This window comes from Balaenoptera acutorostrata, chromosome 11 (genome assembly GCF_949987535.1).
Source record: "Balaenoptera acutorostrata chromosome 11, mBalAcu1.1, whole genome shotgun sequence".
Taxonomy (NCBI): Eukaryota; Metazoa; Chordata; class Mammalia; order Artiodactyla; family Balaenopteridae; genus Balaenoptera; species Balaenoptera acutorostrata.
Genome location: NC_080074.1, coordinates 61,002,711 through 61,028,213, shown reverse-complemented (window position 1 = coordinate 61,028,213; position 25,503 = coordinate 61,002,711). Strand labels below are relative to the sequence as shown.

The 25,503-nt window shown below is 54.5% G+C and overlaps 4 protein-coding genes and 1 long non-coding RNA gene across 6 annotated transcripts in view; 4 read left to right on the top strand and 1 right to left on the bottom strand.

The window, feature by feature from the left end:
* The first annotated feature begins 2,207 nt into the window (after positions 1-2,207).
* Positions 2,208-6,081, top strand: BLOC1S1 (biogenesis of lysosomal organelles complex 1 subunit 1). The gene is made up of 4 exons (XM_007179534.3): positions 2,208-2,547; positions 3,275-3,347; positions 5,465-5,597; positions 5,880-6,081. Exons 1-4 carry the CDS (start codon positions 2,223-2,225, stop codon positions 5,988-5,990), a joined length of 642 nt encoding a protein of 213 aa, XP_007179596.1. The 5' UTR covers positions 2,208-2,222; the 3' UTR covers positions 5,991-6,081.
* A 967-nt stretch (positions 6,082-7,048) lies between these two features.
* On the top strand, positions 7,049-11,043 carry RDH5 (retinol dehydrogenase 5). Of its 2 annotated transcripts, none has more exons than XM_057557178.1 (6): positions 7,049-7,274; positions 7,830-8,176; positions 8,344-8,602; positions 9,899-10,062; positions 10,364-10,620; positions 10,744-11,043. In XM_057557178.1, the coding sequence occupies exons 2-5, from the start codon at positions 7,867-7,869 to the stop codon at positions 10,585-10,587; spliced, it is 957 nt and encodes a 318-aa protein (XP_057413161.1). In that variant the 5' UTR covers positions 7,049-7,274; positions 7,830-7,866; the 3' UTR covers positions 10,588-10,620; positions 10,744-11,043. The 2 variants fall into 2 exon arrangements, with proteins under 2 accessions (XP_057413161.1, XP_057413162.1); XM_057557179.1 differs by having other exon boundaries at positions 7,050-7,274; positions 7,849-8,176.
* Positions 11,044-11,911: 868 nt separating this feature from the next.
* CD63 (CD63 molecule) lies at positions 11,912-15,158 on the bottom strand. The gene is made up of 8 exons (XM_007179535.3): positions 15,012-15,158; positions 14,382-14,458; positions 13,250-13,438; positions 13,008-13,082; positions 12,810-12,905; positions 12,566-12,703; positions 12,238-12,321; positions 11,912-12,068 (listed from the first exon to the last, which is right to left on the bottom strand). Exons 2-8 carry the CDS (start codon positions 14,445-14,447, stop codon positions 12,003-12,005), a joined length of 714 nt encoding a protein of 237 aa, XP_007179597.1. The 5' UTR covers positions 14,448-14,458; positions 15,012-15,158; the 3' UTR covers positions 11,912-12,002.
* A 24-nt stretch (positions 15,159-15,182) lies between these two features.
* On the top strand, positions 15,183-17,925 carry LOC130709250 (uncharacterized). The gene is made up of 3 exons (XR_009009762.1): positions 15,183-15,830; positions 16,347-16,532; positions 17,657-17,925. It is a non-coding gene; the product is annotated as an uncharacterized LOC130709250 (long non-coding RNA).
* A 2,406-nt stretch (positions 17,926-20,331) lies between these two features.
* The window catches only part of GDF11 (growth differentiation factor 11), a 12,389-nt gene continuing 7,217 nt past the window's right edge, over positions 20,332-25,503 (top strand). The window contains exon 1 of the mRNA XM_057557534.1: positions 20,332-20,575. Within this exon, the coding sequence (XP_057413517.1) occupies positions 20,332-20,575 (244 nt within the window). The remainder of the gene's footprint in view (positions 20,576-25,503) is intronic.

Sequence of the window (25,503 nt, the reverse complement as noted above, 5' to 3'; positions counted from 1 at the left end):
CAGGATCCCGTCCAACTGATGCCCCACAAGCATAGAGAGGTATAATGACAAGAGACATGGAGCCGTCCCCAAAAGTGCTTCTGGGCCTCCCCCTCCTGGGTTCTCTCCCATGGTTTCTACAGTATAGTACAGTGGTTACACTCAAGCTCCGGCATCAGATAGCCCAGATCTGTATCCTAGCTAGACCACTTATGAGCTCTATTACTGCACTGCTCTGTACTGCAGATTCTTCCTCTGCAAACTGGGGATGACAGTTATTATACTTCACATGATTGTTCTAGGAATTAAATGAAATAATACACGTAAAGTGATTCACACATGGTAAGCACTCAGGATATGTTGTTAAAGAAGTACACATATAAGCAAAAACACATAAACACAGTATCCAACACTTTTTATTCAGAGTTTTTATTTTGGCACTTAATGTTCTGCTTTATGCTGCCACTTAAACCATTTCACTCACTAATCCTTTGACACTTGTACACCTCCCGGGATTTAAGATGCTACTCTGCAAAGAGTTGAATGAACTAATAGTAATCTTCAACTCTGACTCAGAAAATTCAAGAATGTTCTATGCTAAATCAATCAGCGGGACTTCCCTGGTGGAGCAGTGGTTAAGAAGCCTGCCAATGCAGGGGACACGGGTTCGAGCCCTGGTCCAGGAAGATCCCACATGCCACGGAGCAACTAGGCCCGTGCGCCACAACTATTGAGCCTGCACTCTTAGCCCACGAACCACAACTACTAAAGCCCGCACACCTAGATCCCGTGCTCCTCAACAAGAGAAGCCACTGCAATGAGAAGCCCACGTATCGCAACAAAAAGTAGCCCCCGCTCACCGCAACTAGAGAAAGCCCGCGCACAGCAACTCATACCCAACACAGCCATAAGTCAATCAATCAGTCAATCAATCAGCATCCATTTCTCCTCCCCCTCCAAGTAGATATAATAAAATCAATTTCCAACTATGTAACTGAATCACAAAGTGAGAGAATGCCAAAGTTGGAAATAGCCTTAGATATGGTTTAGTGCAGTGATTCTCAACTTTGGATGCACATTAGAATCACCTGAACAGGACTTACCTGGTGGCACAGTGGTTAAGAATCCACCTGCCAATGCAGGGGACACGGGTTCGAGCCCTGGTCCAGGAAGATCCCACATGCCACGGAGCAACTAGGCCCGTGCACCACAACTACTGAGCCTGTGCTCTAGAGCCCGCGAGCCACAACTACTGAAGCCCACGTGCCACAACTACTGAAGCCCACGCGCCTAGAGCCTGTGCTCCACAACAAGAGAAGCCAACACAATGAGAAGCCTGCACACCAGAACGAAGAGTAGCCCCCGCTCACAGCAACTAGAGAAAGCCCACGAGCAGCAACGAAGACCCAACACAGCCAAAAAAATTAATTAATTCATTAAAAAAAAAAAGATCACCTGAACAACTTTTTAAAAAATAATTATACCAGGCCTCCACCCTCAGAGATCTAGTTAATTGGTCTCTGACCAAGGCATATTTTTTAAAACTTCCCCAGATGATTCTAATGTTTAGCCAGGGCTGAGAACCACTGATTTAATCCGATCTTCTAATTTTACTAAGGAGAAAACCAACACCCAGCGTGGATAAGCAACTTGCCCAAAGTCACCCGGCATGTCAGTGCACAGTGCACCAAGAAAGAATGTTGTAATAGCAAGAATATGTTGCTGACGTTTATAATTTTTTCTTGTTGGGGTTAATCCCAGAAGCATTTCTCTTTAGTTCAGAGAGGTGTTATATAATTTACCTTTTACTTTGGCAGCAGCTTATTCTGCTGGTAAGACTGAAAAAATGGGTTTGCATTCCCTGACCACAAAAGGACAGAGATGGAATTGCACATTCACCACACATAGCCAGCCAAATTAGCAAAGCTCCCTAGGAGGCCGCTGGAAGGGCCTAAAATGTTTCTTCTCGACAATGATCACCCAGAGCTGAGGGACTTTGGCGGGGTGGTGAGAAGAGAGAGAGCTGGAAGAGAGAGGAAAGCATTCCCCCCATAGAGGGAGGAGCTGAGGATCAACTGAAAACCGACCAGAGCTGCCAGGAGGGAACGGCCAGGGAAGGAAAAGAATTTCAATGAGTCCTGGGAGCCTCTGCTCCCGCAACAACCGAACCGTGATGGACAGCCTGGCAACAACAACCCTCCTGGGAGCCTGAGATCCAGAGGAGATTAAAAACTGGTTCTGCAATGTGGTACGAAAGAAAACTTCTTCCCGCACTCACCAAAAGTGAGCTCCCGATAAAGACAGGAGCTCACCTGGCCCTTCTATCCCCTCCCTTCCCAGCCAAGATCCTCACTACCTACCACCCCAAGTCTCAAAAGGAGGGCGGTTCCGGGCCTCACGTGACACTGCAGCCACGTGACCCCGGGCCCCGCGGGAGCCGAGCAGCTCGTTCCAGTTCCGGGAGCCGGAGGGGGCCGGGCGCGCCCTGCCCCCAGCCCGCCGCGACCATGCTGTCCCGCCTGCTGAAAGAACACCAGGCCAAGCAGAATGAACGCAAGGAGCTACAGGGTGAGCCAAATATCCAGTCCGCCGTTTTCTCTCCCACCGCGGCCTAGCCTCAGCCCGGAGCCTGGACCTTGAGTAACGGCCCAAATCCAAGGAAGGGCGCAGGCCAGTGGGCACGGGCATGTGGGAGAGGGAATTAGAGGAGCTTTTGGGGGAGTTCCGTTCTCTTGCCAACGGGCCCTGGTCTCTAGCAGCGCTCCCGTCCCCCACGGCAACGCCCCCCACGCTAAGTCTCAGCGGCATCCTAGCCCCGCCCTCTGTCACGGAACGCTGTGCCGATTGGTCCAGGGAGCCGCTCATCCTGGAAGTGGGAAGGAACGCTCCTGAAGGGTTGGGGACCCGGCAGAGCTGGGATTCTTGGAGGCCTGAAACCACCGAAATGGGGGTGGGGCCCTTGTTTTCTGAATCCGGGCTGGGAATCCCGGAGTTACCAATCCTAAGGCCAAGACATTGGGAAAAGCGTGCCTGAGAGTCTGGAGTCCTGGGCGCTGCCACAGACTCGTCAGCGTCCCTGGGCGAATCGCTTCCCTTCTCAGGGTACCAGTTTCCTCACCGCTAAAATGAAAGGGCTTGCTTTATGTTTTGCAAGGTCCTTTCAGCTCTGGCACTCTGAGATTAGTTGAAATGTTCCCACAACTAGCAGAATAGTAATGAATGGGTGAGGGAACCTTAAGCACCACCCCTCAGAAAACCAAGTCTCCAGTCTAATCCCTTTTCCCCCTCCACCCAGAGAAGAGGAGGCGAGAGGCTATCACTGCAGCGACCTGCCTGACAGAAGCTTTGGTGGATCACCTCAATGTGGGGTATGAACCTCTTCCCATCAACACCAACCCCGCCCCCCCAAGTTTAGGCACTGGCAAGGTCTAGCCCTCAGACTGCTCTTGAGGGGATGAGATGTCCCGCTCATTCCCCTATCCTCCCCCCACCCAGCTTAACTTTTATGGAGAGAGGCTTGAGCCAGCTCTGACCCCTAACAGGGCAGGGAGGAACAGCTGCGGTGGTTGGAAAAGCAGCCAGATTTCCCCTTCCCAACAATAACTTCCCTGGTGCTCACAGCTTGATGCCATCTGGCCACCTCTCTTCACCCGTCCAAGTCCAGCTGTCACTTCCAGCGGGAGGGAGAGCACCGTCCTTCACCACAGCTTCCCAGCCCCTCCTTCTCCACCTCCCACCCTCTGGCAGACCTGGAGAGCAGCTGGCAGGAAAGAGATGACACAACTGGTGAGGGTGATGGCAGAACCTATGCCAGGAGCCACCTTAGAGCCAGGCTGTCACTTCCCTTCCTTCTGGGTCTCCAGAGACCACCCCTTGCTTTGGTCCTAAGTGAGGATGCCAGTAATGACCAGAGACTTGGGAAGGAGCAAAGAACATTGTCTCTTGACCCTGAGTGACCCAGAAAAGTGGAGAGATGATGGTCTGATAGCCAGGCCATCTGTTGGGAGAAAGGAGGCAGTATGATGCCTTCCACCCCAGGGCAAGTCGAATAGCTTGGTTGTGAATTCAGAGACTGAGTCACCCAAGTGAGCCAGGCAGGAACTGTCACCTTCATTGCTCATCACGGGAAGATTAGGGGGAGAGAAGGCTGTGGTTGGGGCCTCTGATCTCCCTTCCCTCCAGGCCTCTCCCTCCACGCATTGTGAATGAGAGAAAGCAAGAGGTCAACAGGGAAAATGAGGATTTCAGGAACTCCCAGGGGAATCTTGAAGCATTGGGAGCGCCCTGCTATGACTGTTTCAGCTCCTACCACACCCCGTACCGTGACCCAGCTGTCTCCCAGAGAGAAGGGACAGGGTCTGTGCCTTCCCTCCCTCCCACATTGGCGCCTCCTGGGCTCTGCTCTGTGGTTGGCCCAGGCTTCTCCTGCTTCTCTTCCTTTGCTAGGGGCCACCCCACTTTCAGCTTAAAGGGCAGCTAAGCCAAAGCCAGATTAGAAAGGGTTTTGTGTTGCTGCCCACGGCTCCTCTCATTCCCCGGAAAGGAAAACAAAGGCTCAGTCTATCTCAGCCCCTGTCAGGTGTCCTTCCCACTCTCTGGACACCCCCTGCCCGTCCCCTTGTCCCCTCCAGTCCCCACAGATTCCAGTGGGTGGGGGCAGCGGATGTGGAGTCTCTCAGCTGACCCAGAGCTTTGGGGTGGGGAATGAAAGATTTATCAGCCAACAAGGGGGAACAGTTATTGCACAGTTATTGCAGGGGCGGGAGGGTGAGCGGGGGGGTGGGTGGGGATACCAGCCTTGGGGCAGTAATGTAACTGCAGGCAACCATGATCGAGGAGAAAAGAAAACCTGTTGCCTAGAGCAGAAGGGAGAGAGAGAGAGTGTGTGTGTGTGTGTGTGTGTGTTCGTTCATCTGTGTGGGCGAGAGGAGAAGGACCGGGAGAGAGACAGAGCCAAGAAGCAGCCCTTGGGATATCTTCCCTTGACCCTGAGTTCCTGGGGAGGGGGTTGCTCTCCCATCCCACCCCAGATTCAGGGAGGAGCCCAATTTCCCTTCCCAACTTCTCGCACAGATCCCTGGCCTTCCAACCATTGCCAGATGTGTCCCTGCCGCTGGATTTCCCAAGCTTCCCCACGCCCCCTTTTCCCTCCCAGCTTCTTCCTCAGTGATACCCCCCAGCCCCACCAGGTTAATCCTCCCTTTTCTCACCCAGCTTCAAGAACTCCTCTGGGGGTAGGAAGTGGTATGTTTCTGGTCAGCTCCCAGCTAGGCTCTCCTGGGAATCCTAGGAGTGGAAGGAAGGGACCGGGCTCATTTGCATGTACTTTGTAGTCATTTGCCTCACATCCAGGAATGGCCAAAATCACACGGTTTTCTCCAGCCTGACTCCTGACTGGCCTCCCACTCTGGCAGTGGGGTATCAGTTCTGGAGACCATTCCCCACCTGCTGGGCGAGTTGACCTCCTTCCTCCTCCAACCTCTAGCGTGGCCCAGGCCTACATGAACCAGAGAAAGCTGGACCATGAGGTGAAGACCCTACAGGTCCAGGCTGCCCAGTTTGCCAAGCAGACAGGCCAGTGGATTGGGATGGTGGAGAACTTCAACCAGGCGCTCAAGGTAGGCCACGCTCCCTATGTCTCCAGCCACATCCTGCGCCCCCATCGGCTGCCTCCAGCGGGGTCACCTCAGGCCTGGGGTTGAGGAGGAAGTGGGGATCGTCCCAGAAACCCCAGAAATCTATGGCCCCAGTGTCACAGAAGCTAGAGAAGTAAAAGCAGCTGGTGGGTCCACACAAAGCCCTTTCTAGGGGATGGAATGAAAGTGCCCCCATCCATCCCCTAGAGCCACACCCCGCCCACCCTGACTCCCGGGCTCCCGCACCCCACCTCCACCTTGCAGGAGATCGGGGATGTGGAGAACTGGGCTCGGAGCATCGAGCTGGACATGCGCACCATTGCCACTGCGCTGGAGTACGTCTACAAAGGGCAGCTGCAGTCGGCCCCCTCCTAGCCCCACTGCCCTCCCCTCCCCCACTCCTCCTACCTCCCCCCAGGCGGGCAGGAAGGAGGGGGACAGGCTATGAATAAAACACAAGCCTCCATGTCTCTGTGTTTGTCTCAAGGAGCTACTAGCTCAGTGTGGGGGGTAGGAATGGAAGGTTCGAAGGCTCTTCCCCTGAGCGATGGTACCTTTTGGGTAGAGGCTGGAACTAGCTTCCTCTTACAAGCTCAACTCTCTTCTCCTCCTTGGACCTGGTACCTGACGCAGGTACTGTTGGGTAAGCAGAGGGTGGGAGTTTCCCACCCCTCCCCAGAGAAGAGCAGGGGGCCCTGTCCCAGGCTTCCTAACCCAGGACTTCCATTTCCCGCAGAGGAGAAACAAGACAGGGAGCAGGCCTGGTCCAGCTCTGGCTCTCTGCCTCTCCACGTGCTCACGGCCTCTCCCAGCCTGGTGCTAAGCAGTGTCATGAGTCTGGACCAGTTGGGAGATTAATTCTTGGGCATGGGAGCACTTCAGGGCAGGGAAGGGGGAGGAATGACAGGTCCAAGGTCACCAACAGAGAGGGGCAGCTGCCATGCTTGACAGATCCCTCCTCTTAAGAATCTGTGACAGGACTTCCCTTGTGGCGCAGTGGTTAAGAATCCGCCTGCCAATGCAGGGGACACGGGTTCGAGCCCTGGTCTGGGTAGATCCCACATGCTGCGGAGCAGCTAAGCCCGTGTGCCACAACTACTGAGCCTGCGCTCTAGAGCCTGTGAGCTGCAACTACTGAAGCCCGGGCACCTAGAGCCCGTGCTCCACAACAAGAGAAGCCACCACAATGAGAAGCCCGTGCACCGCAACGAAGAGTAGCCCCCGCTCTCTGCAACTAGAGAAAGCCCGTGCCCAGCAACGAAGACCCGACGCAGCCAAAAAATAAATTAAAAAAAAAAAAAAAAAAAGACTAAGCCTTGTGGAATTCAAAACTTTAGAAAAAAAAAAAAAAAGAATCTGTGACAGAGGTGGTCAGGAAGCCCCACTGGAAAAGAGAGCCAAGCAGGGCACTAGGCACTTCTGGCCTGTACCAAGCCCTGGCTTCAACCCACAGGCCTCAGCTTCCCTGGCTCCTCCTCCTCCTCCCCCACCCCGCCCCACACGCACTTAATACGTCTGGCACCCAGTCCACCTGCCTCGGACTTTGGCCTCAGTGGTAGCTAGTGTGGGAGCCTGGGAAGCCCTGGAGCAAAGTTTCTCAAGCAAAGCAAAAGAAGAAACTTCAGGTGTTGTAGTGCCTGCTAGCTTTCCCCTGAGAAGGTAAGCAGGGTACTGGGAGCTCGGGGGCTACGAGAAGACAGTCAAGATATTCATGTATTGATAACTCAAAGCCTAAAGCTTTATCATGTGCCGCCTCGCACTTTATCCCCTTTGATCCCCCGCAGGTCCCAGGTGGGCATGCTGGGTGTTAGCCCCACTTGGTAGATGAGAAAACAGGTTCAGAGACACAGTGAGGTGCTCAGCCTCACACGGTAAGCTTGGAGCCAGCAGGACTAAAATGCAGGGGCTCCGTATGTGTCTCCAAAAACAAGGCCCGGCTGGTTTAGCAGGAGGTAAGAGGTGATAAACAAGATCCCTCTGCTCCTGTGTGGCGGGTCTGCACACAGGACCCAGCTCATCTGGTTTTAGTTAAGTTACCCACAGATACAGGGTCTGCCCAGATCTTCGCTTTACTTAGATGAACTGTAGTTTGCCGGTTATCTGCCAAGCAGATAATTTCTTAGTCTGCTCAAACCAGAGACTTCCAGCTAGGGGGAAGGTATGAGGGGCGAGGGCTGGTGGGCCAGAGTAAGCTAGACAAGTCTCCCTGCCCAGCCTCGGCTGCCACCTGCAGGTCACTTGGGGTCCGGCCATGTGGCTGCCTCTGCTTCTGGGCGTCTCGCTCTGGGCAGCACTGTGGTTGCTCAGGGACCGGCAGAGCCTGCCCGCCAGCGATGCTTTCGTCTTTGTCACCGGCTGTGACTCGGGCTTTGGGCGGCTTCTGGCACTGAGGCTGGACCAGAGAGGCTTCCGAGTCCTGGCCAGCTGCCTGACCCCCTCAGGGGCAGAGGACCTCGAGCGGGTGGCCTCCTCCCGACTCCACACCACCCTGCTGGATGTCACAGATCCCCAGAGCGTCCGGCAGGCAGCCAAGTGGGTGGAAACACACGTCGGGGAAGCAGGTGAGTATGGCAGGGGGCCACCGGGCACGGGGCGTAAGGTGTGCACTCGCAGGGGCTGTGGGAAGCTAGAGGGGCTGCGGGGGAGGAGCAGGGCTCAGATCCTCCCGGAAAGGAGAGGGGCCATTGGAATGCCTCACCTACCCCGTGCCTGTCTCACCTCCCCACAGGGCTTTTTGGTCTGGTGAATAATGCTGGCACGGCTGGCATCATCGGGCCCACACCTTGGCAGACACAGGAGGATTTCCAGCGGGTGCTGAATGTGAACACACTGGGTCCCATCGGGGTCACCCTCGCCCTGCTGCCCCTGCTGCGGCAGGCCCAGGGCCGGGTGATCAACATCACCAGTGTCCTGGGCCGCCTGGCAGCCAGTGGAGGGGGCTACTGTGTCTCCAAGTTTGGCCTGGAGGCGTTCTCTGACAGCCTGAGGTGAGGGGTGCCGGGCCCTGGTCCCAGTCCAGCGGGAGCCCACTCAACAAGCAAATTAGCATCTGCCCTGCAGAGCTGATGAGAACAGCGCGTGGTGCAAACTTAGAGACAGTTTAGGGCTCGAGTTTGTGGGTTCAAATCCCAGCTTTCTCTCATGTGAGCTTGGTGACCTTAGGCAGTTACTTCTCTTTTCCCCAGTTTGTTCCTCCTCTGTTAAATCAGGATGAGAAGGCCTGCCTCATGGGTGAGTAAAGTGAGGTACATGTGAGGCCCCAACAGAGCCTGGCACGTAGAAAATGCCCCCAAAAGCCCGCTCTCATCTTATTAATGTTATTATTACTAATAACAACTATTACTTACCACGAGCTAGTACCTCTACTGAACACTTTCTCATTCAGTTCTCCCAAAAATCCTGTAAGGGTAGGTGTTAACACCCTTAGGTAACATAAGTTACCCAAGACCACATGACAGTTAGTGGGAGCGCTGTCACGTATTCCCCGGGTCTGCTTGCCTACAGACCCTGGTCATTACATTCTCCTGCCCCTCATCTTTAGACAATAATGTTTGAAGTCCCACGAGAGCACAAGGGAGACTTAAGGATGACACAGGAACAGAGTTCGATTCCCCCAAGCTGGGCCCACCTCCTGAAGGAAGTCTTCCTCTGTCACCATCACTCAGCAGATAACATCAATATCTACTTTTGTCCCTGTGCCTCAGTCTTTTAATTTTCCAATCAGCATCACGGAACACATACTCTATACTTGGACTTCTGCAATCTGTGCCGAGTACTCCCACCTTCCCCCAGCAAATACCAGTCTACACCCTCCATATCCAGCACTTGGGGCTCAACCCTGTGTTTTGGGATCTAAGGAATGTGTTCTTCCAGTTCAGGAGTCGGCAGATTGTGGTTCTCAGGCCAGATCTCGCCAGCTGCCTACAAGCTAATGATGGCTTTTACATTTTTAAATGGTGACACTGTAAATGGTTATATAAGTAGCTACATAATATCATTAACTTTAGATCTGCAATGCGAAAAATATTTACTGTCTGGCCCTTTAAGAAGTTTGCAGGTCCCTGCTCTAGATGCTAGAAGAGAATACAAAGGAAAACAAACCTCAAAAATACCTCCTTCCCTCTGCCCCACTTGCCCCTCATCCCAGGGCAGCGGGGATATCCCTTCCTGTCATGACCACTGACCCTGTGATGCTTTCCCATCTTAGCCTCCCTACCCATGTCCCTGAAGTCCTCTCCCTATAAAGACGAGAACCCAGAAACCTCCCGCTGCCCCCACTCCAGGCGGGACGTGGCTCCTTTCGGGGTACGAGTCTCTATCGTGGAACCTGGCTTCTTCAGAACCCCTGTGACAAACCTGGAAAGTCTGGAGGACAACCTGCAGGCCTGCTGGGCACGGCTGACTCCAGCCACACAGGCCCTCTATGGGGAGACCTTCCTCACCAAGTGTGAGTGATGATGGGCCCACGCAGGGGCATATGAAGGGAAATGAGAGTGCCACAAAGGCCAGGCCTGCACCAGCCTGCTGGGAGGAGGTGGGTAGGGCAGTCAGGGAAGGGGTGAGGGTGAATGGGATGCCATAGGAGAACACCCAGGCCATGTGCAACCTGCCCACTCCCCAAACTGGGGAGGGGACTGAGGACGCCTCTCACCTCTACTGGGCAGCAAGCCCCAGGACCCAGGAGATAGGGCCTGAGGTAGGCTGGAACGGGACAGGGACACTGATTACAACCGTCCCCTGGGCTGCAGATCTGAGAGTGCAGCAGCGCATCATGAACCTGATCTGTGACCCGGACCTGACCAAGGTGAGCAGGTGCCTGGAGCATGCCCTGACTGCCCGTCACCCCAGAACCCGCTACAGCCCAGGCTGGGACGCCAAGCTGCTCTGGCTGCCAGCCTCCTACCTGCCAGCCAGCCTGGTGGATGCTGTGCTCACCTGGGTCCTTCCCAAGCCTGCTCAGGCGGTCTGCTGAACCCAGCTCTCCAGCAAGAGGTTGTTGTTCAAGGCAAGGACTTTGATTTATTTCTGTCCCCCACCCTGCACCGCCTGGTACAAAACAGGCACTCAATAAATGTGTACTGGGGCTTCCCTGGTGGCACAGTGGTAAAGAATCCGTCTGCCTATGCAGGGGGCACGGGTTAGAGCCCTGGTCCAGGAAGATCCCACATGCCACGGAGCAACTAAGCCCATGCACCACAACTACTGAGCCTGCGCTCTAGAGCCCGCGAGCCACAACTACTGAGCCCGCGTGCCACAACTACTGAAGCCCGGGCACCTAGAGCACGTGCTCTGCAACACTAGAAGCCATGACAATGAGAAGCCCGCACACCGCAATGAAGAATAGCCCCCGCTCGCCGCAACTAGAGAAAGCCCGCACACAGCAACGAAGACCCAACAGAGCCAAAAATAAAAAATTAATTAATTAAAATGTGTATTGTTCAAAACAAAACAAAACAAAACGCACTGTAGGTGGGCAAAAATGAAGGTGCCCAGTGGAAGACCCCATGTAACTCCTAACTAACCTAGGCTGACATCCTCCAGGGTCTCTGGCCCATTTAGTACCTGCAAAACAACCAGCACCCACTGGGGGGCGCAAGGGGATTGTCTTGCATCTGTAAGGCATCTTTGAAGCTGCACCTGGAGGGGTGGCCACTAGAGGGCACTGTTGGATGTTTCCTTTCTACCTGGAGTAAGGTTGAAATTCAGTGTTTGGAGTGGGAATGGGGGCATGGAGAGGTGATGAAGAGGGGTCAAGGCCAAGCTGGGTGGTTTTCATGGGAAAAAAGCCAATACCCTCTTAAATTCTTCTGTTATCTAACGTAAGTCAAGAAGGATAGACACTGGCCACACAGGTATAAAAGCAACTTGTCACCATCCTGAAAGGAGCCAGGCCCCCTTGAGGGTCAGTGTGGCAAGGAGTTGCTGGGCCCTCAGAGGTGGGCAGAAGGCCAGAAAGAAGATGTCGACAGTGGACGTGGGCTGGTCTCTCCCAGGTAGGACCTTTGTAGAGAATCCCTTTGACGTGGGAAATGGCTTCACAAACCCTTCAGCACTGAGCCTGGTAGCACGAGACTAGGAGACAGGGAGGGCAGTGGGCCTCAGCCTCCTCAGGATCCCCACTTCCACTGCCAGCCCAACGAACGCCTTCAGCACAATCCTCCTTTCCCCCAGACCCCCCAAAATAGGCTTGCCTTTCCAGAGGTGCAAACAGAACAAGGTCCCAGAAGAGAGGAACATGGATGAGGAAGGGGAAGGGATAAAGTATCACTCTTTAAGACAAACTGAGACTCTCTCTCTTTTCGGTCTGAAAAAATAATCCGTTTAATTGAAAAACCTGGAGTATACTACCCACTCCCCTGGATGAGGGGGCTGAAGAGACTAGACCCCCTACATCACCTCATAGCCACTTCGGATGCTCTTCACAAGGCAGCAGGCAAAGATGATACCCAGGACCTAGAAAGAAAGACAGAGATGGGGGTGAAGAGGAGTCAGGAAGGCAAGGTACCCAGGACCCACCCAAGAGACCCCAAACACAACCAGGGCTCCCCTCCCCAGGCCAGCACCTCCTGCTCAGCACCCTCCCACTGCCCCTAGATCCCAGATGCTCAAGGGCGTCTCTCACCTCCACAAAGGCAATGCCCAGGGCTGCTGCAGCCACCACCAGCATTTTGCTCCTCAGCCAGACCCCGATCTTGTCCACACAGCCCTGAAGGGTGGCAGGCACACAAGACACCATCAGAAACTTCCCACCCACCTTCCTTGGACCCCCTGTCTCTCCCCCACCCTCTGTAACTTTCACCCCACCCCTAGCATTCCCAAATTCCCTCCCCATCCCTGACGCCCAACTTCCCAGAGCCCCAACCCTCTCCACCTCCACCCCGGGTCCCTCTTTCCTCCTGAAACATTTCCCAGCTTCCCCAAGTCCCCTACTATCTCAGCCCCCTCCCTACCTCAGTATGGATATCCTTCACGTTGAAATTAATCCCACAGCCCTGAGTGACATTGACACAGCAGGAGTCAGGGACTCGCTTGGTCACGATCAGGATCTTCTCCCAGTCTGTGTAGTTAGCCGCCCCGCAGCACTTAAACTGCGGAAAGATATGGGGGGAAAGGCTGTTAGGTGAACCTCCATCTTCAACATGGAGATGAGAATCTCCCTCCCCCATTACCCCTGCTCCCAGCAACCCCACTCACGTCTTCCTGCATCCTGTCCAGGACCAATGCTGTGTGGTTGTTTTTGGGATAATTCTGCATCTGCTGCCGGAAATCCTTATTAAATTCTGATATCACCTGGGAGTAGGGAGGAGCACTGTTGAGGCCAGAATTCAGGGCACCTGGGTCCCAGAGTATCCAGACCTCTGAGGCAAGGCCCTCCCCTTACTCCCTGCTTACTTTGTCTCTAAACACATAGCCAGCAATGGCTGCAGCCACCTCCACCAGCATGATAAGGGACAGGAAGATGGCAAACTGCAGATGCAAAGGACGGGAGTCACGTTTGGAGTCTGGGTGAGAGGGGCCTGCTGGTCTCGGGAACATTCACCAAGGTTTCCCTCACCCACCCACCCCGACAAGCCCCCTCCAGAGAAATGCCCTTCCGCAGTCCCAGGCACCCAGGCTGGCCCGCACCCACTCACCGTGATCATAAGACAGTAGTTCTCCTTGCAGGCTCCACAGCAGCCCACGAAGGCCACCAGGAAGAGGAAGGCACCCACTGCGATGATGACCACGGGCAACAGGGAGCCAGGGGTGGCCCCCGGGGTGATGGTCTGATTCAGGACGAGCTGGGCCCCTATGCCCACGGCGATCAGCCCCACTGCAAAGGCCTGGGAGGAGGGCAGGTCAGGATTCAGAAGACCCACAACCCATCAGCCCTCCACGGTGGAGGGTGGCGGGTGCACCCAGGACACAGGCGGAACCCCGCGCCAGAGAGACCGATTCTCACAGCTCCAGGAAACTTTTGACTACGGGGGACAAGGAGGACGCATCCTTGCCCCACAGTGAGGGCTGGGAAATTGTTCAAGGCTCTCTGGGAGAAGGCAGTCAGGAGGAACCACGCCTTCCTTCAAGCAGCTCCTCACCAAAAGCAAAAAGAGAAGTTCCCAGAAAGCCTTGACCCCAAGGCACATAATCCTAACAAAGAGTAGTGCTTCCTTTGAGCCTCTTCCTATGGGCCTCTAGGGCTCCCAGAACTGCTCTCTCACTATCCTCCAATGCCCACCACATCCTCATCAGCTGTGACTAGGGTTCCTCAGGCCAACTAGGCCAGGGAGGAGAAGGCAGGAGGAAAAGGGGGTAAAAGTAGCCTGCCCCCTCCTGGACAAACAGTAGCCTCTCCAGCCAGGAGCCCAGGACGGGAGCAATTGAGGTGGGCAGAGCCCTTACCCACCCCAAGCAGCGGGGAGGGGTGATGAGGGAATGGCGAGGAATGAGGGAGTGGAGGGGGTGAGAGGAGGGTGGCGATAGCATCAGGCGGTTGGCTGGTTGCCCCACTGCCCCATATCACAAGAGATTGGGTCACCAGACAGGAAGGGCCCGGAGGGGTTACGGGGAGGGTGGCCGGCCATTGTCGGTCCAAACCAGCCTCAGAGGTTCCTAAAAGCTGGAGGAGGAGAGGACGGCCGCGCTGGCCTCGGTCGTTCCCCGGGCTTTCCTTCCACATCTGGTCCCCAGCTGCCTTCATTCCTGGCCCCTCAGCCCTCACCACTCCGGAGCCAGGTCTCCCCGCACCCTGCCAGCGCGCCCTCACCGTCCCCGCTCCCCACTCACGCAAAAGGCCAACAGAAGAACGTAGAGCAAGAACTTGACACATTTCATTCCTCCTTCCACCGCCATGGCTGCCTGGCCTGGGGCAGAGGGGACGGCAGGGGGATCAGAACCGGTCGAGGGGGGATCTCGGCTTCCGAGCTCCCTGCCGGCCCTCGAGACCTTCCCTGCGGGGCCCCCATTCCCGGCCCCTCCCACCCGGAAACCCGCGGTCAGATCCACGTCTCCCAGCCCCCTCTTCTCCCCGCAGGAGAGGGGCGGGGGCGCCCGCCGCCCAGCCCGGACCCCGCCCCGCCGCCTCCGCGGCCTGGGACCCAACCCAGGGCGCCCGCAGGGGCCGGGGCCGGACGCCCACCCTCGGCCCTCCAGCCCCCAGGCGTTAAACAACCCCTCCCCACCCAACTAGTCACGAAAAACAGTCCTCAGCCCCAGCCCGACCCCCCAGGCCCTTTCCCCTGGGTTCTAACCACCGCCAAACAGAAGTGCGGCCGGCGCCCCCCCGCCCCGGGCCTCCGGAACTTTGCAAAGTTGCAAGGGCCTCGGGAGCGGCGGGGAGCGCGGCGGCTCTTCGGAGGCCCGGGGCGAGCCCCTCCCCACCCCACGCGGAAACCGGCGCGAGCCCCGCGGCCTCACCTTGGCTCCCCGAGGCTGTGCGCTGCTCTCCCGCCGCGGTTCAGGGGCTCTCTAGCTGCGCCCCCCGGCTCTGGCCCCGCCCGGCGCACGGCCCCGCCCCGGCTCCAGCCACAGCCCCCTCCCCCGCCGAGTGGCCCCAGCCTCCCTCATGTGACGCGGGAACAGCTGCGGCCTGAGTCACCCAGCCCGCGTGGGGAAGGCCGAGCCCCCAGCCCGGTCGAGGCCACGTGGCCCCTACCCGTAAGACAGCGCCCACCCCCGCAAAGAGAGGACGCCCAGGGCAGGACCTCGGGGTGCCTGGCGCCCTTCTGGCGCCGCCAGAAGGGTGCTACCTCGGGGTAGGAGAGCGGGACCCGGCGCCGCCAGGTTCTCTCTGGCTCAGGGAAGCGGAGGAGACGTGTGAGAGCCAAAGGAGGGATGAGCGGCCCGAAGTTACTCTCTGAGCGCCCGGCCGGGCGGCAGAGCTGAGTCGAGGTGACAAGATGGTCTTCAAGAGGCCTGCATCGTCCACCCAGAGCCCACTCCCTTCCTCTCGCTCCAACTCCGTTCCACCCCTTCCCCGAGTCAGCAGAGGGCGCTGCTGGCTCTCTGGAATCAGGTAGGGGCAGAATAAACTTTCAGAAAATCCCCAGCCTCACACCCTGGGAGTCCCCCAGCGTCCTAGAGTGGGTGTTCCTGTCCCTCTCTCTTAGTCCCTTCTCCATTTTCTAGGGCTCCTGAGTAGTGAGCCGAAAAGTGGAGGAAGCCCTTCCCAGCACCATTCCACCCAATCATGGCGCGTCAGAGTCAGGTCCCTCCCTCTGGGAGAGGATTGCTGAGGTCAGCTCCCACCCCTCCTGGATCAGCCTGTTAACGGTGGAGGCGTGGGGAGGACACTAAGGCGGGCATGGCATATATCCCCTGGATTTCCCCATCCCATCCTAGCGGACAGCCGAGAGGGCAAGGCCAGGAGAGGACTGGAAGGTGAGGGGGTGGTCTCAAGCTGCCTCCCTCCCTGTGGGCCATGGTGGTCCCAGAGGAGCTGTGTGAACAAGCAAAGGACAGAACCAACCACCACACCCCTGCCCCCCTGGCCTGGACCCCACCCCTTACGTTCTTCTGGTCCTGCCTGAAGAACCGTTTCCTGAGCCTTCGGTATGTGTACACAAGGAAGGAAACTGTAAGAGCAGAAGGAAGGAGATCTGGGCTGGGCTGAGAACCAGTTTCCAGGATCACAATCTTCCAGCAAGACACACCAAGCCCCTTCTGGACTTTGCTTCCCAGTTATCACGGCAGGCAGGCTGTGGAGGAGGAGCAAAGATGCTGAAGAAAGGAGTATTCATCTGTTTCTGCCAGGGACGTGCCGGGCGCAGGGCCAGCGAGGTGAGGCAATTGGTGGCCCTGTCCTCTGCCAGCAGGCAGAACCGAGCCCACACTGTGAACAGAGGCAGAAACCCTTGGTGGCAGCTGGATGAGCTCAGAGGGAAGGACAGGTGGTGCCTCTGCCCCAGAGAAGAAAGAAAAAGAACGGATTTCACAGAGGTGGGTGGTGCGCTCCCAGGTGACCTTAGACAATAAAAGGGTAGTCGCTCCGTTCCAGGGACAAGGAAAGGGCCAAGTGTAAAAAAGGAGTAGTTTTCGAAGTCCATGGGGACTTCGGTGGTCCAGTGGTTAAGACTCCGAGCTCCCAATGCAGGGGACCCGGGTTCGATCCCTGATCAGGGAATTAGATCCCACATGCATGGCGCAACTAAGACCCGGCGCAGACAAATAAATAAATAAACATTAAAAAAAAAAAAAGTCCATGACACATTGGGGTTGGCCAGCTCACAGGGCTGAGGAAGGATGTGGTGACAGATGGAAGTGGGGGAAGGTGGTCTGAAGTCAAGATGGAGAAACTTTAGCTACCTAACCACCAAGTATAATGCTTGGTCTTTGACTGAATCTTTGCCTGAACAAACTGACTGTGAAAGACATTTTGGGAACAGCTAGGCAAATCTGAATATAAACTGAGGATTAGACATGAGAAAATAATTTTGTTAGCTGTGATGATAGTATGATTATATAGGAAAATTATTTTTTAAAGATGCATACTAAAATATTTAAGGGTGAGATGTCCTGTCTGTAATTTATTTTGGAATACTTCATAAAACAATAGATGAAGCAAAAAAAGAAGAACAGTCTGGGTGACAGGACTGTTGAGAACCTAGTGGCTGTGTGGGGTGTGTTCTAGAGGCAGAGGGGAGAGGGTGAACTCTCTTGGGATTGGCCCTACCGTGAAAGGAGGGATGAGTGCCTGGAGGGTAGCTGGAACATCATGGTCCAAGGGAGAGCTGATGAAGGCCAGAACCAGGGAAAGGAGGGGAAAATCCTTGGAAAGGCCCTTCAGAGGGAAGATCAAAGAATGGGGTGACTACTTACCTGTGGGAGCAGGAGAGGAAGTGGGAAGAGTCTGAGATGACTCAGAGTTTCCAAACCTGGACGCCCAGGGGAGAGGTGGTTGTCACCCAAGGCAGGAGGCACACGAGAGGCAGCTGCATGGAGATGTCCCACCTGGAATTGGGGATGTGAAACTCGGGAGGGAGGCGTAGTCAGACTGGAGATAAAAAGTGATATCTAGGACTTCCCAGGTGGTGCAGTGGTTAAGAATCCGCCTGCCAATGCAGGGGACACGGGTTCGATCCCTGGCCCGGGAAGATCCCACATGCCGCGGAGCAACTAAGCCCGTGCGCCACAACTACTCAGCCTGCACTCTAGAGCCCGCGAGCCACAACTACTGAAGCCCGCGTGCCACAACTACTGAAGCCTGTGCGCCTAGAGCCCGTGCTCCGCAACAAGAGAAGCCACCACAATGAGAAGCCCGCGCACCGCAACGAAGAGTAGCCCCCGCTCGCCGCAACTAGAGAAAGCCCACACGCAGCAACAAAGACCCAGCGCAGCCAAAAATAAATAAAATTTTAAAAAAATATATATATTAAAAAAGTGATATCTAAATCCATAGATGGGTGAAGGCCAGAACAAGAGAAGAAAACAGAGACAGAGTTTTGGGAAACCCTTATGTTTAAGGAACATGGGGGAGTAAAGGAGCTGAAAGGGAAAGGAAGTTGCAGAGCTGGACCCCTGCACTCTGCCAGGCACTGTGCTGGGCACTTAGAGCCATGAGTTCATTTAATCCTCATGACAACCCGGTGAGGTCCGTATGATTTGTCCTGTTTTAGAGATAAGGAAACTGAGGCTCAGAGACAGGGAGTGATGTGCCCAGAGTCCAAGCAGGTAAAGGGCAGTGTTAGGATTTGAACCCATATCTCTGGGGGTTCCAAAGCCCGTGGTTTTTCCTCTCTCTCTCAGAGGCCAAGAGAAAAGAGAAGTCCATGACAGGAGGAGGGGACAGTGGCCAGAAGCGCCAAATAGTAAAGAAAGGTGAGATGCCAGAGAAGGCCACTGGATGGGGCGGCCTTTTCCAGAGCAGTGTCAGGGCAGGATCCCAAGCACCTGCTGAGCGGGGAGTGGAGGCATCCGGACAGGCAGGGGTGGAGCTGAGGTGAAGGTCAGGAGAATGGGACCCTCCTAGAGGAACGCCAGGGGGAGGGCAGGGAGCAAACTGTGGCCAGTGCAGAGTACTGCAGCAGCTTGGTCACGCAATGGGAGAGAAAGAATGGGGCCAAGGAAGATAGGAAAGGATGGGGCCAGGGAAACCCCGGAGAACAGACCTGTGTGGAGCTGGAAGGGAGAGGGCAAGAAAAGTCCATGCCTGGTCACCTTCATAGAGACAGAGAGTAGTGTGGTGGCTGCCGGGGGCTGGGAGGAATAGGGAGTTATTGTTCCACTGGGTATGCAGTTTCTGTTTAGGAAGATGGAAAAGTTCTGGAGATGGATGGTAGTGACAGTTGCATAACACGTAAATATACTTAGAGCCGCTGAACACTTGAAAAATGGTTAAAAGGGTAAATTTTGTGTTATGTATACATAATTTTTTTTTTAATTTTATTTAACACAATTTTTTATTGACGTATAGTTGACTTACAAAGTTGTGTTAATTACTGCTGTACAGCAAAGTGATTCAGTTATACATATATATACATTCTTTTTTTATATTCTTTTCCATTATGGTTTATCATAAGATATTGAATGTAGTTCCCTGTGCTATACAGTAGGACCTTGTTGTTTATCCATTCTATATATAAAAGCTTGGGGAATTCCCTGGCTGTCCAGTGGTTAGGACTTTGTGCTTCCACTGCAGGGGGCACGGGTTTGATCCCTGGTCGGGGAAGTAAGATCCCACATGCCTCGATGAGGCCAAAAAAAAAAAAAAGTGAAAAAAAAAAGCTTACATCTGCTAACCCCAACCTCGCACTCCATTCCTCCCCCGACCCCCTCCCCCTTGGCAACCACCAGTCTGTTCTCTATGTCCCTAACACAATTTTTTTAAAAAGAATGGCCTACCCCGCTAGCCTGGGAAGTAGGCATAGAACCCTGTGTACCTCTGAGTGAGGAGGAGGCTGACCTCAGACTTGGCCTTCACATCACATCCTTCAGAGCTTTCAGCACCAACTCCAAGTGCTAGTGTCCAGAAATGCCACCAAGCCACCTGATTAGCTCAGGCTTCTGTACCTTCAGCGCCTGGCACTGGCTGGTGGTGGGTGAGCTGGAGTGGGCTTGTCCCCTGCCCACACAGCAGAGCCAGGCTGCCCTCTAGCTCTCCAACCAGGGCCAGCAGCAGGGCATGGGGGCCTCAGGTGTCCCAAGCAAGGGTGGTGCCAGCTGAGAGCATGTAGGCATCGGCCAGACCCAGTGCAACACACAGCAGCTTGTAGCCAGCGCCCAAGGCCTCCCAAAGCTCAGATCCATACAGAGTCCAGCGCCTGCCGCAGACACCTTCTCCCCTCCACTCAGCAGGACCCCTGCCTGAGCCCCACTGGGAGGGGCCGGCTCAGAGATAAGACGCAGGCGCCCTGGTAGTAGAGGCCCCAGTGAACTGGGAACTTCTACCTGCAGAAGCCCTTGGGGGCAGGGGAGCATGGTAGAGGAGCCAGGAGGCATGGGGAAGGAGAGGAGGAAAGAGAGGGCAGAGGTGAGGAGGGTTGGAGAGGGGCACAGAGATACAGGAGCAAATAGAGGAGGATGGAAGACAAGGGAGAGGTTGGGGGATAGGAGAGGGGAAAAAGACATGAAGGAGGGGGTGGGGAGAAAGAAGGGGAGGAGACAGGGATGGGAGAGAGAAAGGAAAAGGGTGCATCTCTTCACTAGGGAAGGTAGGAAGGGTGATGCTGGGACTTGAGGTCAAGAGGTTGGGTCTGAATTGGGGGCCTGAGATTTCAATCCAGAGGCCCCAGCTTTGGATATGAGGGAGGCATGGGTGCTTGATGGCAGCTCCCAGATGGCAGGGTTAGATCAAAACAAGGGCAAGGTTGGAGATGTTCTGATGGTTGGAGATGTTCTGGTTGTTGGAGTCTGTGGGCATAGAGAGGAGCCTCCAGTCACTGTGTGGCCAACTCCGACTCTGGGCAAGACTAGGTCAGTGCGCCGTGGTACCCAGGAGAACATCATCATTGCCAAAGTCAGCTTACCTCCTCACTGTGAGGAAAGTAAGGCTCAGAGAGATGAAGCCACTGACTCAGGCACCACCTGCAGATGAGAAACAGGGTCTTGACACACCAGCTCCGGTGCTGGGTGCACCATGTTTGCCGTCAGCAAGCAGCGCCCTGAGGTCAGAAGCCTTGGTGAGAGACACGTTCTGGCCCACGTGAGTGGGTGACTTGGACTAAACTCTCACCCTCCCTGAGCCTCAGCTTTCTCCCACTTAGGCAGGAGGGAGACTACTCCCTTCCTCACCTCACAGGGCAGTTGTGAGGGTCAGAAGAGAATGAAGGGGATCAATTTTGTTACCTTAAGAATGATAAAGTCTTGATCATACCCTGTTTTTAGACTCATGGGAATTAAGATGATTTCGCTTTGAGAAATATCTGGACGCCACCCCACTTGAGATGGCCAAGGAAAGGGTTGGGAGAGACAACCCAGCCTCCTTTAGCTCCTCCTACTCAACTTGGCCTTGGCCCAGAGTTCCAGCTCCAGCCCCACCCCCACCCCCCCCCACCCCCACCCCCACCCCGCTGCCAGGCTGGATCCTCAGCTCTCACCCCCACTCTTACCCATTCCTTTCACTGCTCCTGCGGCCCCCAGCCCCTGACCTCTGGCCCCTCCTCCTGCCTACCCTTGCCTGACTCCTGTCCCAGCCTCCCCCCAGCCTGTGTCACTGTTACAACAGGGTCAATCCAGATGCCCAGCTGGTGACTGGGCAGGACAGGCAGCTGCAGCCCCTGGCCTTCCATGAACCACCTGGACCGGGAGCTCGGCTGCTGTGTGGTTCTGGACCAGGACCTGCTCGGGAGTGCAGTGGTCTCCACCTGAGAGTCAGCATGACTAAGGTTTCTCCTGAGAGGGAGCAGACAAGAGTCTGGGAGAGGGACTTCCCTAGCAGTCCAGACTCTGCCTTCCAGGGCAGGGGGTGCGGGCTCCATCCCTGGTCGGGGAGCTGGGATCCCACATGCCTCGCGGCCAAAACCCAAAACGTGGAACAGAAGCAATATTGTAACAAGTTCAATGAAGACTTTGAAAAAATGGTCCACATCAAAAAAAAAAAAAATCTTTAATAAAAAAGAAATGAATCTGCGAGAAAGGAGAAAGAGGCAATGTGGGGCGGGGTGGTTAGCCCAGGTTTCTGTTCCTTGAGGCTGGATCAGCACATCTACCACGGGTTTGAAGTCCCTGGAGAAGCAGACTTTGTGCTCAGACCCCTCCTTTTCTTTGACCAACAGCTGGAATAGTGGTGCCTCCTGCCAGCATAGTTGGGCCATGGGGCCAGCCTTGGCCACCGCCCCCAGCAGGACCCCACCACGGGCCTGGAGAAGGAGCAATAGGAAAGAAAGACAGGAAGAGGTGGGCAGGCCTGGGGAGACCAAGAGTGAAGGTAGAAAGAGGGCACACCCAAGGACTGAGAGGGCTGGGCCTGCCCTGAGAAAGTAGGGGGAGCGGATGGGGGCAGGGGCGCTGGAGGAAGATGTGAGTCCTAGTGATTCTCAGGGTTCCCCACTTGTATCCCACCCATCTCCACCCCCTCCCTCCAAAACACTTAAGTCTTTGGCTCCCTCTTCCCAACCTCCAACTTCTCCTAGAGGGCCTCGGGGTTAAAGAGGTTAAAAGGCCTGCCAGGCAATACAGGCAGGATAATTATAGGGTTTAGAATAGTGGTGTAGGAGAGGATGGTAATTACACAGGGAGGTTCTCTCTGAGGGCTTCAGGGTTTGTGGGCAGGGACCTGGGAGGGGCCCATTCCACAAACATACTCTCCCCAGCCCAGAATAGCCTCCCCACACCACATTCCCTGAGGCTCCTGCTGGGAGGGCCAGGAGGGGAAAGCCCCTCCTAGGGAAGACCCCCTTCCCAGCTGCTTCTCAATGGCCCAGCCTTTCCCCTCCTTGGGAAGACCTGCAGTGCCAGGGAATGAGTCCACTGACCCTAGTAACAGGGTCTTTAGGAGGACGAAGCAAGAAGAGATGGGATTAGAGGTCATGAGTTACTGCCCACTAAGCCCAGCTCTGATGGACAAGGCAGTTTCAGTGCATGGTAGCAGTGCAGGATAGCAGGAGCCCCTCCTCCTCACAGTGGCTCCCCTTTGCTGGGGTCTGCAGCCCTGAAAGTGGTCCAGGTGTCTCTGGCCTCGAACCCTGGTGACCAGCACCTGGGACCTGCAGTTCCTTTTCCTGAGGATGTAACATAAGGGACCCTCTACCCAGGGCTACACAAGCACCTCTTGCCTACAGCAGCTCTTGAAACCTCATCCCTGCTTCTCTCCCAGCAGCTCACACCCTTCAAAGCTCAGTGCCTCCCTTACACCCCAACCCACATTTGCTATGAACCAGTCAGGACCTTGAAGGAGGCGGGCCTGAAGGTTGCCTGGGTAACACCGGGAGAGGGGCACCCTTGGCAGGTAGACAGTTGCCTGGGAGACCAGGGCAGTGGGCGGGGCCCTAAACCCTGGTTAGCTAGTGTTGTGATGAGGAAGGATCTAAATGTCCACATCTCTCCAAATTCCTTTTCAGTAAAGCCATCAGGGTCCCCTCCTCGGGGCTGGGTCTAGGGCAGCTGGAAGTCTGAAGCTCCTGAAAGAGACCTCCCAAGGTTTACCTGCAACTCAAGGGAACCCAACAGTACCAAGCCGGAGGGAACTCAAGGAAAGAGGCAAGATCTAGGAGGGGGTGGAGAGAGAAACAAGGCTTAATACATTATGATATAGAACTTCTTGGACTAGAAATCTAAAGTGAAAATACACAAAGTATGCAAAAAAAAAAAAAAAAGTCGTTTTAGACCCACCTCCAAGCAGAAATTCCAGATTCGACCACCAGATGGAAGTCTTGCCCACTCATTGGATTAAATGCAGTCCTGTAACCCGCGGGAAGAAGCCAGGAGGTAGAAAATCCTTTCTGTCTCACAAGTTCCAGACTCTTGCTCTCTAGTATTTGGCAGATACCCATAACTCCTTATGGCCATAAATACACAGTTTTCTTTCCCTAACCTGGCTCTGACCAGAGCCAGTGAGCAGGGTTCATTCATTCTTTATTCAAAGCCGTTAAGGAATGCTTTGGTGAAAAAAGCTCCCGCTCTCTTGGGTCTCACAGTGTGAGGCTGATAAGTTGGGTAGTAGTAATGACTAATTATCTCATTTAGAACTGTGTGTCAGGCAGTTAATCTTCATAACTTTATGAAAGAGGTACAGTATTGTTATCTCCACCTTACAGATGAGGAATCTGAGGCATAGAGCCAAGTTCACACAGCCAGAAAAGGGGGAGAGCTGGGGCTTGAACCCAGGCAGCCTAGTTTGAGTTTAGAAGCTATGTGATTAACCTCCGTGACACACAGGATGGTGCAGGTATAGCTAGGAGTAGCATCTACTCTAGTCTTAGAAGTCAGGAATGGACTCCTGGAAGGACATGTCCAGAATCTCATCTATACTGAGACCTGAAGAAAGAGTAAATTGGGGGGGGGGAGGGAGGGAGTGGAGGTAGGAAGGGGAGTTGTTCAAGAAGAGGAAACAACTTGTGCAAAGATTCGGAAATGATCAAGAGAAAGAGGGTGAAGGCTACATCCAGGTTTTTGACCTGGATGATTGAGTGTCATTCACTAAAACAAAAACAGAGCAGGATGGGGGGCACAGTTCAGGGGAGAGAAGTTCTCTGTTTACCATATTTAAACTATGATATTTGAGGGTGTGTCCAGATGGCGATATCAAGGAGCATCTGGCCCCTGAAAAAGGGGGCCAAGTCTTACTTATCTTTGCATCTCTCATAGACCTGCGCTAGCTACATGTTTGGTAGGGAAGTGAAAGCTGGGCCACCTCCTCTGCGGAGAAAGAGGTGACACCACCTCTGCTCTCAAGGAGTTTGCAATTTTGCTGAGGAAATGACATCAGAGAAACATTTTGGAGAACAGGATATGCCAGAATATGTGGTGAAGGTAATCACTGCTCTGGGAAATCAGAAAAGAAGCAAATAATCATGAAAAAGAAGCCCATGAAGGCCACTATTAATTGATTGTTGTGTAATCCTCACAGCCAGTTGAGGGCAGGCAATGTGATCCTATTTTATAGATGAAAAAACTTGATGAAATGTTGAGATGCTCGTGTCTTGGAGGGAACCAGCTGTCTAAGATTTTGGGGTTTTTTGCTTTTTTTCATTCTGCTGCAGTCTTAGTTCCTGCTCTCCATGGAATGGATCATCTCTTCAAAGCTCCCAGCTTGGTCCTCCTCATCCCTACCCAACCTTCTTCCTTCACACCTGGACCCCCAGTTTCTAACCTCATTCCACTCCAGCTCCCCAGACCAGCTCTGTCCTTACACCCAGTGCTCCATCTAATGCAAAGCAGGAAACCAATGTCTCTCTGTTCTGCCTGAGAAGCCCAATAATGTTCATCCACGTATTCAGTAAACATTGTGTGTGCCAGGAAACAAGCAGATCTGATCTGATCCCCTCAAATATTTTCAATCTACTGGTTATTTGTCTATTGACCTCTAGGGCTTTAGACTCAAGAAATCAGCCTGAAGAAACTGAGGTCTGGGAAGAGGTATCCAGAACCAGAAGGTAAGCACTTCAGGGGCATTTTAATACCTTGGCACTCTTATACTCTGCCTCTGGCTGTACCCAGGGTTACACCTGAAGACTAGGGCTGGAGTCCTACATCTGGGTTTCTCCCCTTGGGACTTACTTTCTCCAACTAAGGCATCTGAAGGCAGACCTCCCCTTTCATCCTCACCCCTGCAACTACAAGCCCCTTCTCAGACTCCAAGACCCTGCAGATCCAAAAATCCAGAGGTCCAGATTCCTCTGCAAGCACAGTGGTCTCTGGCCCTGTTTCCTCCCACTCCTCCCCTAGTGGTCCCCACTTCCTGCCTTTTCCAGCCTACTGACTCCCTTATCCCCTTATCAATCCTCAGTTTCAAGTACACATTCTTCCCAGCTCT

Coding starts and splice junctions, on each gene's coding strand:
- BLOC1S1 (XM_007179534.3), top strand. CDS start 2,223: ATGTGGTACGAAAGAAAACTTCTTCCCGCACTCACCAAAAGTGAGCTC. Junction 2,548..3,274: donor TGAACGCAAGGAGCTACAGG/GTGAGCCAAATA, acceptor CCCTCCACCCAG/AGAAGAGGAGGCGAGAGGCT. Junction 5,598..5,879: donor ACTTCAACCAGGCGCTCAAG/GTAGGCCACGCT, acceptor TCCACCTTGCAG/GAGATCGGGGATGTGGAGAA.
- RDH5 (XM_057557178.1), top strand. CDS start 7,867: ATGTGGCTGCCTCTGCTTCTGGGCGTCTCGCTCTGGGCAGCACTGTGG. Junction 8,177..8,343: donor AACACACGTCGGGGAAGCAG/GTGAGTATGGCA, acceptor ACCTCCCCACAG/GGCTTTTTGGTCTGGTGAAT. Junction 8,603..9,898: donor GCGTTCTCTGACAGCCTGAG/GTGAGGGGTGCC, acceptor CCCCCACTCCAG/GCGGGACGTGGCTCCTTTCG.
- CD63 (XM_007179535.3), bottom strand. CDS start 14,447: ATGGCGGTGGAAGGAGGAATGAAATGTGTCAAGTTCTTGCTCTACGTT. Junction 13,083..13,249: donor ACTACTGTCTTATGATCACG/GTGAGTGGGTGC, acceptor TTGCATCTGCAG/TTTGCCATCTTCCTGTCCCT. Junction 12,704..12,809: donor TGGACAGGATGCAGGAAGAC/GTGAGTGGGGTT, acceptor ATCTTTCCGCAG/TTTAAGTGCTGCGGGGCGGC.